The 15,739-nt window shown below is 49.3% G+C and overlaps 1 protein-coding gene across 5 annotated transcripts; it reads left to right on the top strand.

The window, feature by feature from the left end:
* The first annotated feature begins 6,166 nt into the window (after positions 1-6,166).
* AVPI1 (arginine vasopressin induced 1) lies at positions 6,167-14,870 on the top strand. Of its 5 annotated transcripts, none has more exons than XM_027112221.1 (3): positions 6,167-6,436; positions 12,628-13,075; positions 14,277-14,870. In XM_027112221.1, exons 2-3 carry the CDS (start codon positions 12,789-12,791, stop codon positions 14,434-14,436), a joined length of 447 nt encoding a protein of 148 aa, XP_026968022.1. In that variant the 5' UTR covers positions 6,167-6,436; positions 12,628-12,788; the 3' UTR covers positions 14,437-14,870. The 5 variants fall into 5 exon arrangements, with proteins under 5 accessions (XP_026968022.1, XP_026968021.1, XP_026968024.1 ...); XM_027112220.1 differs by having other exon boundaries at positions 6,168-6,436; positions 12,788-13,075; XM_027112223.1 differs by lacking the exon at positions 6,167-6,436 and adding an exon at positions 6,443-6,634 and having other exon boundaries at positions 12,788-13,075.
* The last annotated feature ends 869 nt before the right edge of the window (positions 14,871-15,739 follow it).

Raw genomic sequence — 15,739 nt, 5'->3', positions numbered from 1 at the left:
AACCCCACCAAACCTCTTAAGGTTCCCAAAGAGTCTCAGAATGCCCTTCATTCCCAGACCCCATTTGTCTGGCAAATTCCTACTTATCCTTCAATGCCCAGTTTAAATATTCTCCCCCTCGGTTTAGCCTCCCAGGCTGTTGATTGCTGGCTCTTCTAGGCCCCCCTTGGATGTTCCCTCTGTAGTAGCTGAGTCAGCTACATCATAACCATTGGTTATCAAGTCTTATCCATCTTTTCCTGTGCCTGGCACGTAAGAGACTCAGTAAATGTCTGTGGAGTGGAAGACTGGGTGGCTGCAGGAACAGCAGTGGAAGTGAGAGGACCCCTCTTGTCCTGGGGACTGTACATGCATCAGACCCCCAGCTTATCCTACCCCACAGAGCTCGTTTCTCGTCTCTTGGTAATGGGATGAGGCAGCTGGCCCCTGGCTCCCCTTGAGGGAGAAAAACTACGTGGCTTCTCAGGGAGCTAATGCCTCCCACTGCCAACTCAGCCCCACCTACAGGTACCTGAATGCATATTTTAAGTGAACAAATGGTGGTGTATACCACCCGCATTTTTTGGTAAGACAGCATGGCATAAAGGCTCAGGGTGTAAACCCTGGAGACAGACTGCCTGGCTACTTCTCACTGCTTTACCACTCCCTGGTGCTGGGACCTGGGGAGGTCTGTACCTTAGTTTCCTCATCTGTGAAATCTTTTCATTCAGCAAATAGATATTAAGCACCTAGTAAGTGCTAGGCACCATCTGAGGGGCTAGGGATACATAATATATATGTGATTATTATGAACTGAATGCTTACTATACACTTTATATAAAGTGAGCACTTTATTGTTCTACCTAATCCTTATACCAGCTCTTTAAAATAACTGGTATTAACTCTGATTCACTGATGGGGAAACCAAGGCTTAGAGAGGTAAGGAAGTGGACCATGCTCACAGAGCTGATGAGTGACAGTTTAAATAGCAGCCTGGGTGTGGCTGACTCCAGGTCCACATTCAACATGCTTTTATATACTTTCACATATTTAATTCTCAGCTACTGCCACAGGGACCCAGAAAGGTTACATGACTTGCCCAAAGAAACACAGCTACTAAGTGTCAGTGTGGGGACTCAAACCTAGGTCGTCCGATCCCAATTTCAGGGCTGTTCCTTCAGCAACCCTGAGCTACCCCTGGAGAGACATCCTCAATGTCTTCAGGGTGCCAGTCTCGAGTGTGGTTGGAGCTAGGATGTGCAGCTGGGCACTGAATCTGGTGCTGCACTGATGACAGAGAATTATGACAACCACACAAACTGCCTCTGTAAGTGGGGGACCTAAGCCAACAAACATTTAGAGGCAGACAAGAGAATCCTTCCCTCTTCTAAAAAGGCATTTGGGGCTTCCCTGGTGGCACAGTGGTTAAGAATCTGCCTGCCAACACAGGGGACACAGGTTCGAGCCCTGATCCGGGAAGATCCCACATGCCATGAGCAACTAAGCCTGTGCGCCACAACTACTGAGCCTGCGCTCTAGAGCCCACGAGTCACAACTACTGAGCCCATGCACCACAACTACTGAAGACCGCACGCCTAGAGCCCGTGCTCTGCAGCAAAAGAAGCCACCGCAATGAGAAGCCCACACACCTCAACAAAGGGTAGCCCCCGCTTGCCGCAACTAGAGAAAGCCCGTGCAGCAACGAAAGCCCAACGCAGCCAAAAATAAATAAAAACTAAAGAATAAATAAATAATTAAAAAGGCATCAGGAGAGTTGGGGTGGGGCGCCACCTGGTGGACACAAACTTTTGGCTTCACAAGGCAAATCCTACTCCTTATAAGGAAGCGCCTTTGGCGGCTTTCAGGAGATATTTTTAGCCTCTGGAATCTTGAAGACATTCCAAAAGACGGTCCACAGACTCCGCAAAAGCATAACCATGCACAAAGATCTTGATACCTCCAACTCAACAAGTATGGTCTAAACACCTGCTGGATGCAAACAATCTGGGTGTGGAGTGCAGGAATGAAGAGGACCAATGCTTGCCCTCAAAGTGTTTGCACTCTGCTGGTAGGGGAGGGACAGATGTGGACACAAATGGACACAAAAAAGAGGCATGGATGAGAATTATAAGGAAAATACAAAAGGGAAAGAGTATCGTGATGGGAGGGCTGAGGAAAGATTCAAAAACAAGTGTCATTTGAGGATGGATAGAGTTTTGACAAGCAGAGGTGGGGGATAGGTGTCTTGGACGAGGCAGCCTCCCATCAGGCAGGTCCTGAGCATTCCTGGATGTTATCACTGAGTATGCCAAGAATGCAAGGCCATGACAGCTCTTTCCGCAACCATTTCTCAGTGTTGTGTTTGCAGCCAGCAACTTTGAGGGATGAGGGAACATCTTCTCCCAGACACAGAGCAGACTCACTTATTGCTTACGATAAAAGTGGTGAGGTAGGAGGGGACTGTGGTGGGTTTTCCAAGCTCAGAGCTCCGCAGCTGTGACGCAAACCCGCTGCATGTGTAACATCCACCTGGGTCCCTCTGTAGTGCCCCCGTGAAACTTGAGAACAAGGGAAAGATGTGTAACAATGGTGCTAATGCTGCTTGCTGTGCCAACAGCGGTCAATCCTTTGTCTCTGACTCAGGAATCCTGTGTCTTCTGCCAGCATTTATGAAACGACAGCAGGCTAGCTTTTTAGCTTATAAATGGGGTAAATCCCAGCCCCTGACAGGTGTTCTAGGCAGAGGGAACAGTGTGAGCAAAAACGGGGCTAGCTTGTCTAGGGAACAAGTAGTGACACTAGATAGATACTGTGAGCCCCAATGCAATGACATTCGATATGCCCAGAGGGGGAGGCAACCCGTAATAAGGAGGAAGGTGTAGCCCACTCTGAGATCCCACGATCAGCTCTTACTGTTCACAGTCAGATTCTATTCTGTTCTCAGTCTCTGGGCTACTGTAAACATACTGTATATATAGACTCAACTCACAGTGGTTTAACACCTTTTATGTCCCAAGCCCTGAGCTGGCACTTGACCCAAATCAGTAATTGTGGCACGCAGGCTCAGTAGTTGTGGCGCACTTAGTTGCTCGGTGGCAATGTGTAATCTTCCCGGACCAGAGCTCGAACCCGTGTCCTCTGCATTGGCAGGCCACCTGCGCCACCAGGGAAGCCCCTGAACGGTGTATTTTTTTTAATGTTTCTATAATGCACCATTTGCCTGTAGGACTTTGTTGTTTTCAGCCTGTTCAGTTTGTAAGTTCACAGAAGAGGGTTGTTGTAAGTTGCTTTTTGTAACGTCCTAAGCAGAAGGATGCTTTTTAAAAAGTCTAGAACGATCAGGTCATTTATCAAGAAAAACGGAGTTGACTCAAGAGTCCCACTGTTGCTTGTTAAGTGAGTGTGGAAGTTCTCTCTGTTCTCCCCAGAACAGAACATTCAGCAACAACAAACCCATGGGAACAAGTCTCAGCCCCACTGGGGGATCATTTGTGACTGTCCAGCTGCTTGAACAATTCCTGCAGCATAGGGAGGGAAGGAGTCGAATGCTGCTTTAGTGTCTGTAGCAAGGTTTATATTATGCACTGTGCCTATAGCACCTTACTTCATCCTCACAGCAACGCTCAGAGGTGGGTATGATTATTCCCATTTTATAGATGAGAAAATAGAGAAGCAGAGAGGTTAAGTTATTTGCCTAAGGTTAAACAGCTAGAACCCCTTTCCTAGACTCTACTCCCCTAAAAACTAGCACCTTGCTGAGCCATATTGGAACCTAGGGCGAAAGGAAAAATGTGTGCCCCTATGTGCACTTATCAAAACATCCTTCCATATTTTGAACCAAATGGAAAAAGTGGATAAAATCTCTACGATCAAAAAACACAACCATATATAAAGCCCTGTGTTGCCCAATCTGTTCGCACAATATTGTCAACACTCACAAAGCCAATTGGCAGGAGACACAATGGCGGCCTTCCTGGGAACCGCGGGCTGATTGGAAATGACTGTTCCCATTGCAAAATGATAGTGTCATAAAACAAACAACAGCCTGTCTTTATGTTAAATGTCAATACTTTGTTCATCATGGATATTTTGCATTATTTTGATTTTTAAAGATATTACATTATTTATCCTAACTATGGAGTTTTTTGTTGCCCCCTCAAATATTGCACCCAAGGAGTGTTCCCCTTGCTTCACCTTAATCTGATCCCTGGTAAAGCCAGGTCTTGGCCTGAATTACCCCAGGGCTCCATTCCCCAGGGTAGGCCTTCACTAAACAGGGCCCTGTTGGGGAGTGAATCCCAGATCCTCCACTCTTGCATGGCCTCACGGAAGTGCCTCATCTTCTCATCAGAAATATTGAATCACAAAGCTGTAGCAATAGAAATGGTTCCATTCTGTGGTAAGCACACAATGGTCACATGCCTGCAAAGATGTCTGGAGGCACCAGATATTCTCTACCCAGCCTTAGTCACATCTGACCCAGAAGCCACAAGTCCCCAATTCCTACACTGATATGCTCAGCAGAGCTCATGGCATCAGAATTCTTAGCCTCTCCAAGCACTGATATGCCAAGAGTTTGGCTTTCCTGTTGTGGGGAATGGAGTAGAAGGAGTTCCTAGTTCAGAAGCCCAGATTCCTGGTTTAACTGCCTGCACTGTACTCTCCTTAGCCAAGCAGTTGGATGAAAGGCTTTGCAGCAATACTTTCTATTGGAGATGAACATTGCTGATTTCTTCTTTCTTTTCAATATTTCCACAGGGCTTCAGGAAAGCAAAGAGAAGCCACTGTTAAAACCCTTTAAGCTACAATAAAGCACTTGCTGATAACTGTTTTTGTGCAGGACACAGAGAGGAATTAGAGACCGTGGGATGAGGAAGAACAGCTCCCAAACATACCCTCCACCTTGCCAAAAGGGACCCACAATCCCAGTGTGCTGGCTGTTACTCTTCCCCCCTGGGAACTTTTACAGAAGAGAACTCAAATGACTACAAAGGTCAGCTTTGAAGTGAAAAAGAAGTCAGGGAGACTCAGCTGCCTATTCCCAGGTGCCCTTTGTGACCATTTTTGACCCAGTGCACAAACAACTCATCTTCCAACGAAGCAAACAAGCACTATCAAGGGCCTACTGGACACCCGGCACCCACTCCTGTCCCCCTACGTTTCAAGCTGCAACCAAAGTGAATTTCTAAAAACACAAATTTGTCATGAGGATGAAATGAGCTACTATTTGTAAAGTGCTCACTGGCATTACTGGCACATAGTAAGTGCTATAACGAATCTATTAAATAAACACATACAATGCTATTCCCCTCAGAGGACCAAATGGAAACTTCTTCACTACCTGCCTCTGCCTTCTGCTTCCCCACCTCTCTCTCCCTTGCTAACCTTACTCCAGGCCTCATTTCAAGTCCTCCTGAGTCAAGCTGCCTCCTGGCCTTAGCATGTGGCTTTCTCTCTGCCCAGACCCATTCCTCTTCATTTGATTAATTTCAACTCCTCCTTCACAACTCAACTGAAATGTTACTTCTGCCTTCTAGGACCTCCCGGAGGGAGCTTAGGTTCCTTCATGTTTATCATAATTGTAATCACAACTAAATGTTTTAAGTTTTTAAATGTCTGCCTCCCTTACTAAGCTGTAAATTCCCCCAGGGCAAGGCTTATTAAAGGTGTCTCCAGTTCGCTGCTGGTCAAGGAACTCGGACAGGGTGAGTCCCTAATGGACCATTGTCGAAGGAATGAATGAAACCTTTTTAATAGTGTCTCATTAGGAGGTTGGCCCGAGATTGCACAGCTGATTCAAGATTCGAACCCAAGACATTCTGGCTTTGAAACCAAAGGTCTTACCACCGCACTGACTGTCCCTTCCTCTCCCGCAAAGCTGCAGCCATAAGACAAGTGGTCTGGGAGTTGAGTTTAAGGAGCTGCAAGTCTATTTATTTGCAGAGGGCCACATGCTGCAAGGAACTCGGCGCCGCGCGCAAAGGCCTCGGGCCCAGGGGAGGGGGGCATCCGTCACGTGTAACCAGCACAGCCAGCCGTCGCCGCACCCCGGGGCAGGAATGCGGCCCCGCCCCCGCTCCCGAGCCAGCAAAACCGCGCTCTTCCTGAGGACTGACGTCAATGAAGGGGGCACCTCCGCGCGCTGAGCGAGGGCCGCCTGGGGCGGAGGGAAAGGGCCCGGGAGGACACGCCCCTCTCTGCTGCTCCGCCGCTGATTGGACCTGGGGCTTCTTCGCACTCGGATTTCGAGGCCTTGGGAGAGAAGGGGGCTAGGCGGGACACGCCCCTCACCCCTCTGCCGCCGCCGATTGGCTCACGGAGTCTCCGCGTTCGATTTTGGAAGGCTCGCGGGGCGCTCACACCAAAGCTCGGCAAAGGATTGGCTGTTCCCGAGCCAGGGAGCGCTTTCTCTGGGGAACGGCGGCTGTGACCGAGGTGGCCCGCCTCAGGCGGCCAGGTACGTAGGTTCGGCAGCCTGGCTTGAGCTGCGGTGGAAGCGAGTGGGCGGGCCGTCAGAGCAGGGTTGTCGCCGGGACCCGAATTCCCAGGCCCACTTAGAGCCCGTCGTTGTGCGAAGCGGCCACGTCTGAGCCCGGGGGCGGACCCGTGCTGGGGATATCGCCGTGTGACCTCGACCGGGATACCCCCTCCCAAGGTCTTGTCCTGTTGATGAGCGCCGTCCGGTCCCTGTAAGCACCGTCGAGGCAGGAAGCCCGCCCTTTCGAAAGCCGTGCAAGGGGTTGGGGTGGGTGCATCTTAGCTGACCCCATCCCGATTTGAGGTCTGTCGGCTCTGCCCTTCAGCGTGGTGAGTAATCGCTCTAACTCCCCGCGGGGCGGTGGAGTGTCGAGGGCACAGAGGCTGGCTTGGGAGACCTGACTTTAGATCCCTGCGCCTTCCAAAACCCGCAGAAGCAGATAGGCCGTTTCAGAGCCTCCTGGGTCCTTCTTCCCCCAGAAGACCTCGTCAGCCATCCGGCAGGAACAAAAATAGCAGTGGTTGAGAGCGTGCCCACGATCCCAGCCTCGTCACCTACCACCTGTGTGACTTTGGGAAGTTACTTAACCTTTGTGGGCACAGCTTTCTCATCTGTAAAATGGGTGTAACAATAATAGTGCCTCCTCATAGGGGTGTTGTGAGGATTAAAGATATTACTCCTCAGAAAGTGCTGTTCTGCACTTGACAGGGAGCAAGATGCCTCAGTGGCAGCGATGATTTAAAAGTCCACAGATGAATCCATCTCCCTTTACTCTCTTCTCCCAAGAGTGAAGGTCCCTTTTGAGGGAGTTTCATGACAGTAGTGAGGATGAAAATGGCAATGATTCTATAGTCCCTGGTGGTTAAACAGCCTCTCTCCTTTGCATCATTCATTCACGATGTAATGTACTGGCATAGATGCTTTGGCATATTTTATCTCCCTATCCCCTAAGGGTTATTTATTCTCACCATTTTGATGATGTGCAAATTGAGGCAGGGGAAAACCGAGGCCTGCCAAGGTACCCAGTTATCAGAGGCAGAGCCAGAATTCAGGGTTCTTGAACTCTTGAAAAGAGTTATTCCTAGATCTAGCAGGAGTTTACTTCCAGGTCATATCTGAGACTTGATCTGGGGGAAGGGTCCATTTCCTTTCTTTACCTCCTGGGACACAGAATTGGAGACCAGCCTGTGTCCAGTTCTCTCCTGGTTGAGCTAGGCCCACAAGGCCATTTGGACTGAGCCTCCTGCTTGAAAGAGCCACTGATTTTGGCTGCTGTCCAGTGGCATGTCGGTGCAGGGAAGCAGGCCAAGACCACAGGTGTTGATTTGGGCCTTGGGCCAGAGCCTCCAGTTCTTTTTCTAAAGAGGCCCTTGGCCTCTGATTACAGATTATTACCATCACCAGCATTATCTAAGGGGGAGAGCGAGGGCCCAGTTGCTGCCCAGGTCATACAAGTGTGTTGTGCCTGTCATAGTTGCCTGTACCTCCCTGAGACTACAGAGAGAATGGCTGTCTGAACTGAGCTTCATACGTTACAAAGAACATTCAGTTGGGCACCATATTTATGTACTGCAAATTCAGTGCATGGCGAGTCACCTTTTAAATATATTTCTTTGTAAGAGCCCTGCAGTTCATTTATTGCCTGTTTCAAAACAAGTTGAACTTCATTTTCAACATTTGATATTTACTTTGGGAGTTCGTTTCTAAGCTAGTTTGGATCAAATTGAAGTATTTCACAATTAGTCTTTACACATTTGCTCACAGACCCATACCTATTTTTTATGTCAGCTCTGAAATGAAAGATCCATTTATAATCTTTTAATAGATCCGTGGTTTCACTTCCCAGTTTAAAAAACTGCCATTGTTCAAGTACACACGGACTTCCCTGGATTCAGGTCTTGTCCAGGAAATTCGTGGGAAAGTAACACATTGAATAAGACAGGAAATTTTTTTCTGATAATAAAAGTGTTCTGATTCAGTTTTCTCAAAGTTTACCAGATAGTCCTACGTGAAATCCACTGATGTTTATTCCCAGCCTCACTCTGCTGTCTGAATCCCAGAGTGGGAGGCAGAGCCAGGAGTGAGGGGCCTCAAAATCTGGAGGTGCCAAGGCCTCTCGAGATTCATGGAGGCTGTGGTTGAGGCTGAAGGCTCAGACTCTCCCAGATGGTTCTTTGTTGGTGTGTTTGTAACTCACTGTAACTCTATAACTGGCCGCTGGAGGCTAGAGGCAGGAGGCAGGGCCTTGCAGGGCCTTGCAGGGCCTTGCAGCCCTGGCAGAGGTGGCTGGACCATCTGGGAGGTCAGGCTCCGAGCCACATCCTCCCTGAGGCAGCCGCTGCTACTTGATCCCATTGCCATTCTCTCTGAAGGGAGGGTGAGATTGCCTGAGTCTAAGAAAAGAACTGTCACCCCTTCTCCCACCACCAAGATCAGTCTGCTCGTCTGCTCCAGGCTTGGCCATAGCGAGCCTAGGTCACTAGAATGCTTTAGAGCAGTGAGTTCTCTGTCTTCTACCAGACCCTAACCCCACAGCCCACAGCAGCACAGCAGGGTCTGGCCTCCAGGGAAGACTGAGGAGGGCAGAAAAGGGAAGCTACTGGTGGGGAAGTTCCCTGGCACTTAATGAGCCAGACCTGTCCACACATGTTGCTCCTGGGCCCTGGCAGACAAGCAAACCCATCTCTGCTTCCCTACGGACCTAGCCTTGTCATGGAATCATTGACTCAACACCAGCACACATCCTTGGAGACCACAAGCATCAATCTGTCCTTTCAGATGTAAGAGGGAAACAGGCCCACAGAGGCCATGTGAAGTGCCTGAGGCCTTTCAGCCCGTGAGTGGCAGAACTAGGGCTCGAACCTAGTCCTCTGACTCATAAGCCAGTGCTCTGTGCACTGGGCCGGGTTGCAGTTCCAGATTTCTTTTGTGGAGGCTGGGGATCTTCCTCTTCAGAGTGCCACAAGTTCATGGCTTCAAGGCTGGGGCAGCCTGTCACCTGGTAAAGAGCTCTGGTGCTAGTGAAGATTAAAATAAATTCCACAACCCCACTCCTGCCTGGTATGTGGGACATTCACTGTTCTTCCCTTTCCACTGGCAAGTTTACCCCCTTTGTGAATTAGATTAGAATAGTGAAACAGTCCTCACAGAAATGATGGGAAGAACTGTGCTTTGAGCTGCCTGGCTGTGAGGGCAACTTGGTGGTTTAAAAGCTCGGGCTGCAGTCATTAAAATGAGGTTCTGGCCTCCGCTGATCCAAAGATATGTATTTCAGCTACTCTTTAGTCCCCTTTGAATGGCAATGAGGATAACAGTGCCTGATTCCTAAGAACTGTTTTGAGGATGAAATGATATCACGCATGTCGCTGATTCGGAATAAACACCCCATAGTTAGCTTTAATTTCTCTTTATCAGCCTGAAAGTGTCACTTGGTGACTGTTGTTGTCTGGTCACAGTATATTGATATCATCCAGCACTGGGGGTTTAATTACCACGCATATTAGGTCTTAACTGGATTCTCATAACTGTGCCTATGGAGAGGCAGATTTTTTTTTTTTTGCAGTACGCGGGCCTCTCACTGCTGTGGCCGAGGCGGATTTTAAAATTCCCATTTTCCAGATAACAAGTACATTTTTTTTTAACTTTTTTTTTTTGGCCACGCCACACAGCATGCGAGATCTTAGTTCCCTGACCAGGGATCGAACCCGCGGCCCCTGCAGTGGAAGCGCAGAGTCTTAACCGCTGGACCACCAGGGAAGTCCCCCAAAAAGCACAATTTTTATGAAGTTAATTTATCTGACAGCCTTCTGAAGGTTTATTTTAGTTATTAAATCTTTTCAAGAGAGTGGGATTCTTATGATAGAAGGCCTAGAAACTGGAACAGGGTGAGTGTGGAAATTACTGGAAGGAGGATGGCTACTGGGATGAGGAGGAGGGATGGCCAGGGCAAGGAGGGGGACAGTCATATCTGAGGAGTCTGAATGAGAAGGAGAGATGACTCAAATTCTCAAGAGCATAAAAAGCAGGTGAGGGCTTCCCTGGTGGCGCAGTGGTTGAGAGTCCGCCTGCCGATGCAGGGGACACGGGTTCGTGCCCCGGTCCGGGAGGATCCCACATGCCGCAGAGCGGCTGGGCCCGTGAGCCATGGCCGCTGAGCCTGCGCGTCCGGAGCCTGTGCTCCGCAACGGGAGAGGCCGCAGCAGTGAGAGGCCCGCGTACAGCAAAAAAAAAAAAAAAAAAAAAGCAGGTGAGAGTGAGGGTTACTTCGGCAGGTGGGCTGAAGATGGATAGGAAACTGCTGATGCTCTTATTTATATGATTTTTTTTTTTTAATAAATTTATTTTATTTATTTATTTTTTGGCTGTGCTGGGTCTTTGTTGCTGCACGTGGGCTTTCTCTAGTTGCAGAGAGCCGGGGCTGCTCTTCGTTGCGGTGCGCGGGCTTCTCATTGCGGTGGCTTCTCTTGTTGTGCAACACAGGCTCTAGGCACGTGGGCTTCAGTAGTTGTGGCTCACAGGTTTAGTTGCTCCGCGGCATGTGGGATCTTCCCAGACCAGGGCTTGAACACGTGTCCTTTGCATTGGCAAGCTTAGCCACTGCGCCACCAGGGAAGTCCCTGATTCTGTTCTTTTGCACTTTTTACAGTGAGCACGTACATTTTTAATTTAAATATATTTTAAATTTGATTTCCCCCTTTGTAAGCCAGTTGCTGTTTGATAGGTATCTCTATAGCTGGCTGTGGAATGAGGTCTGACTTAGCAACCAGGCCTTCCTTGTTAGGCCCAGGACTGTGAAGGGTGAAGGGAGCACAGGCAGGCCTTCAGCTGGCTCAGGCCAGGCTGCTCAGAGGAAAAGGAGGGTCTACATTACACCCCTGACCCAAGTAAAAAAGTCAAGGAGGCCAAGAAGAGGGGCATTTGCATTTATTTAGCTCCCATTGGGGACCTGATACCACACTAGACCCATTTAATCCTCACAGTAATCCTGAGAATTGATTATTAGCCCCATTTTACAGTTAAGCAAACAGGCTCAGAGAGGTTGAGTAACTTGCCTAAGGTCACAGCCAGGAAGGTGGCAGAGCTGGGATTCAAACTCAATTCTGTGTAATGCCAAAGTCCTTGGTCTCCTGGTCTCCAGTCTATTTTCCAATGCCATAGCTTTTTCAGGCTGTAGTGAAGATAAGGATAAGGTGGGTGAGCCTCTTATCCCTTTATCATTCAAAAACAACTATCTAGAACTGAGGTAATTCGATTTTCATTTCTTGCATGTGAGGAGGCAGGGGTATTGACCAGAGCCTAACTTTTATTGAACTTAGTATCGATTTCTGCCTCTGCCCTGATAGGATATTCTAACTCTGTAACCCCTTCTTCTGCCCCTACCTTTGCCTCTGTGGTCCTCTGGACTGTGGTTAGATATGATTGGTCTATTTCATACTGTGTTTACTAAATTATATGGACTAGGTTCATCCCCAGGGTCTTGAAAATAGAAAATGGGATGACCCTTCTCAATGTTGTAGATGGAAAAGCAAATGAGTGGTCTTAATGCTTTATATGTCTTCACTCAGTCCTCACAGGAGCTCTACGAAGTAGGTACTAGTATGGCTAAGTTCCACAGGAAGCAGATGAGGTGTGGAGGGTCACCCAGCCAGTAAGTGGTGCAGGCGGCCAGAAGCCGGATTCCCACCCGGGGAGCCCAGGTCCACAGCCCCTCTCCTACTTCTGTGCCACGAAGCTTAGGTCTCAGCATCAGAGTATTCTGGATTGTTCTTCAGTTTCCTCATCTGTGACATGAGGAGGTTAAAAAGTACCTTCCTCATAGGGCTGTTGTGTTCACATTTCAACGATGTTATGTGAATACAGCTCTTACAGTGAAGCGTGATACATAAGTGCTTAACACGTTTCAGCTGCCGCTGCTACGGGCGTTATCACTAGGACCTGGGGTCTGCGTGGACTCCACAGCCAGACAGACTTGGGTTCTACTTCTGGCTCTGCACTTACACATGGCTTTGTGCCTGCAAGAAAGTCATTTAACATCTGGGGTGCGCTTCTTCATCTGTAAAGTGGAGATAAACAATCCTCACTTTCTGTGACCCTTAAGTTAATACATACGTCAGGCACATAAGCACTTTATAGTATAGTTTGACTGTCATCATCATTATTATTTCCCCAAGGTGCTCTGGGAAATTAGAGTGATTTTAAGTCAAGACTTCCTCCACTTCGGCTCCTGGAGAATAGAAACACCAGAAGCCCTTGCGTTAGTCAGGACCCCAGGGCTTGGGAAGGGCCTGCTGAGCTGCTGACCTCCCTCCCTGTTCCTTCCTCAGCACCCAGGATGGGTACCCCCGCCTCTGTGGTGAGCGAGCCGCCCCCTGGGCAGGCCCCGACAGAAGCCCGGGGCCGCAAGCAGGCCTCGGCCAACATCTTCCAGGACGCTGAGCTGCTGCAGATCCAGGGCCTGTTTCACCGCAGCGGGGACCAGCTGGCCGAGGAACGAGCGCAGGTTGTCTGGGAGTGTGCAGGGGACCACCATGTGGCGGAGGCCTTGAAGAGGCTGCGCAGGAAGAGGCCCCCTCGGCAGAAGCCCCTGGGCCCCTCGCTACACCACTGCAGCCGGCTCAGGTAGGCCCCTGGGGCTGGAGGGCCGCAGGGAGGAGAGCACTAACACGCCCACTGTACCCTTTCCTGGCTCTGGGGCCTGGAGCTGCTCACCTGGCCTCACCTCTAAGTACCTACCACTGGGGTTGTTGTGAGGTCTACACAGCGCTTACTTACCATGTGGTTGACACTTAGAGGTTGCTCTTACTACTGGAATCATCTATGACCCTAACCCTACTCCCATGGGAACGGGTGCCTGGGTCCTCTCAGTGCCACCTCATTTCGCAGTGATTCTCCACCAGGTGCGAGGGACTATGGTCTGGAAGAAAAAACAATCCTGTTTACCTATTGCTGAACAGGTAACATTCAAAAGTAAGCCTGGTGAAAACCTTGGCTGTGGGATTACTAAGAAAATAGCATAAGAGAGTACTGTAGAGACATCAAGGGTTAAAAACGGTTGAGAAACTTTACCTTAAATTTTCCCTAGTCCTCCACCTCTTTGCTTATTAGGTCACTGCCAGCTCAGGAACAGCAAGCCCCAAGAGATCAAGTTGAACCACATGGCCTAACCAATCACTATGGGTTACACGCTGGGCCCACAGTCAGAATATCAGATCCGAGCAGGCCTTCTGAGATCATCAGGTCCAGGGGCAGCAAATCAGCTTCATTGCTCGTATTAGTTCCAATTGATTAGTAATCCCTACTGAAATCATCTTGAGATGGATACTTGCCCTCTGGTCTTGTATCAGGACAGATTAATGATGTCTGCCATGAGTACAGGATGAGGAAGACGGAGAAATGCTGAGTGTCTCACCCTCTGATCTAGCCCCACTCTCTTTACAGAAGAGCAGTCTGAAAGCTTTGCCTTGTCATGCAGCTCTTTGGCCAGAGATGAGACCAGAGCCCTGGTCTCATTTGGCCCTGAACAATGTTTGTTTTGTTTTTTAATATTTATTTATTTGGCTACGTCAGGTCTTAGTTGCAGCATGTGGGATCTTTTAGTTGTGGCATGCGGGACCTTTAGTTGCGGCATGTGGGATCTAGTTCCCCGACCAGGGATCGAACCCAGACCCCCTACATTGGGAGTGTGGAGTCTTAGCCACTGGACCACCAGGGAAGTCCCCCTGAACAATGTGTTTTAATAGTTCACCATGACCAAAATCTCTTCAGTCCCTGTACTGTCCTTCCTATTGATGTTGGCTTAAAACACACTTGTTCCCTGCAGAATCACAGAGCCCCGCGCTCCACCGGCCGACCCACAGAGCAGTGCCACGGAGATGGCTTCCAGCAGGCAGTATCTGAACTCCAGGAGGACCAATGCCAGGATCCGCCGGAACTGGAGGAAGCCAGGTCCCCCAGGCTACCTTCATCAGATCAGACACTGATCCGGGGAAAGGGCTGGGAACAGCTCTATCTTCCCCAGGATTCATAGGGACTTTCGCCAAAGGGTCTGGGGAAGCGAAGAAGGAAGAGAGCTGAGGCAGACAGCCCCACTGCTGCCACTGGCCTGCTCGAGTCAGAACAGGCCCGGAGGCTTCCACTGAGCTGTTATATGGGACCCATTCCTCACCAGATTGAGGAGAAACAGTGACCGTTCCTGCCTCAGCCCTTCTCAGTTTAACACTATACCTGGGCTGCATGATACTCCCCTGGGAGTCAAGGACAGGCACTCAGACTCAGCATCTCATCACTCCTGCTACCGACCCTCCTACTACTATCGTAACCCGTGGTCCAGCAGCTTGTCCCACACCCCTGCCCCTTCAGGCCAGCACAAGGAAACCATAGTTTAAGTGGCAAAATAAAACCATTCGCATCAAGAGCTTTGTGAGTCTGTCACAGAAGGGGAAGATCCAGAATGGACACTCTGGAGCTGGGGGTGAGGCACTGGGCTCGCTGCAGGGAGGCAAGGAAGGAGAAAATAGGGCTGGCCTCCTTTACCAGAGGCTGTCAGACTGGGAGGCGAGATGGAAGCCTCTCCACAGGCAGTCCTGGTCCAAGATGAGGAGAGAGGGTTCTTGGCCCCTAGCCAGCTCTGGAAGGGGAGACTATTACAGTCAGCCCTGCATAGTGGGCCGTGACCCTAGGCCGGATGAGTCTGCCGTCAGTGTAGTGGGCACCAGCTCCTCAGCTGGCTTCTGCATCCCTGTGGAGCAGCCATCCTGAGGCAGCTCGACAGCTGCACCAATCATGCCTTTTGCATTACTGAGGTTTCCTGTAGACTGAAAACCCTTGAGGTGAGGATTTTTGACTACTATTCTAACTTTGGCTCGAAAGAAGCCTACTGTATGTTCATTAGCATTCAGCTCCCGTCACACCCATCCTATCTGCTTGGTTATCCGTCACTTAAAGGAGCCAGAGTTCAAATTGCTCCAAGTGGGCAGTGATGCACACACAGAGCAGAGCTGCCCTCTTATGGCCAAAAAGAGAAGCCAGTCCACATTCCTTACCCCAAACCTTTGAGAGAGATGATTTTGTAATTTAGAATTTTTTTGGCTTTTAGAAAGGAGTTATTGCAAAAACTGTATAATCCCTATTGGGGGAGCATCTCATAACAGAACACTAATATTTCTGCAACAAATATTCACAGTAAAAGGGATACATGATTACAAATAGCTTTGCATCTGTGTAGGTGCAAGTCAGGTGTTGGTGTCAAATGAGTTATGAAAATATTTTGGGAAATGAGGACCT

The sequence above is a fragment of the Aethalodelphis obliquidens genome, unplaced genomic scaffold (genome assembly GCF_003676395.1).
Source record: "Aethalodelphis obliquidens isolate GAN/ISIS:26980383/991018 unplaced genomic scaffold, ASM367639v1 scaffold11, whole genome shotgun sequence".
Classification (NCBI taxonomy): domain Eukaryota; kingdom Metazoa; phylum Chordata; class Mammalia; order Artiodactyla; family Delphinidae; genus Aethalodelphis; species Aethalodelphis obliquidens.
The sequence above is the reverse complement of the archived record's forward strand: the minus strand, read 5'-3'. Positions and strand labels throughout refer to the sequence as shown.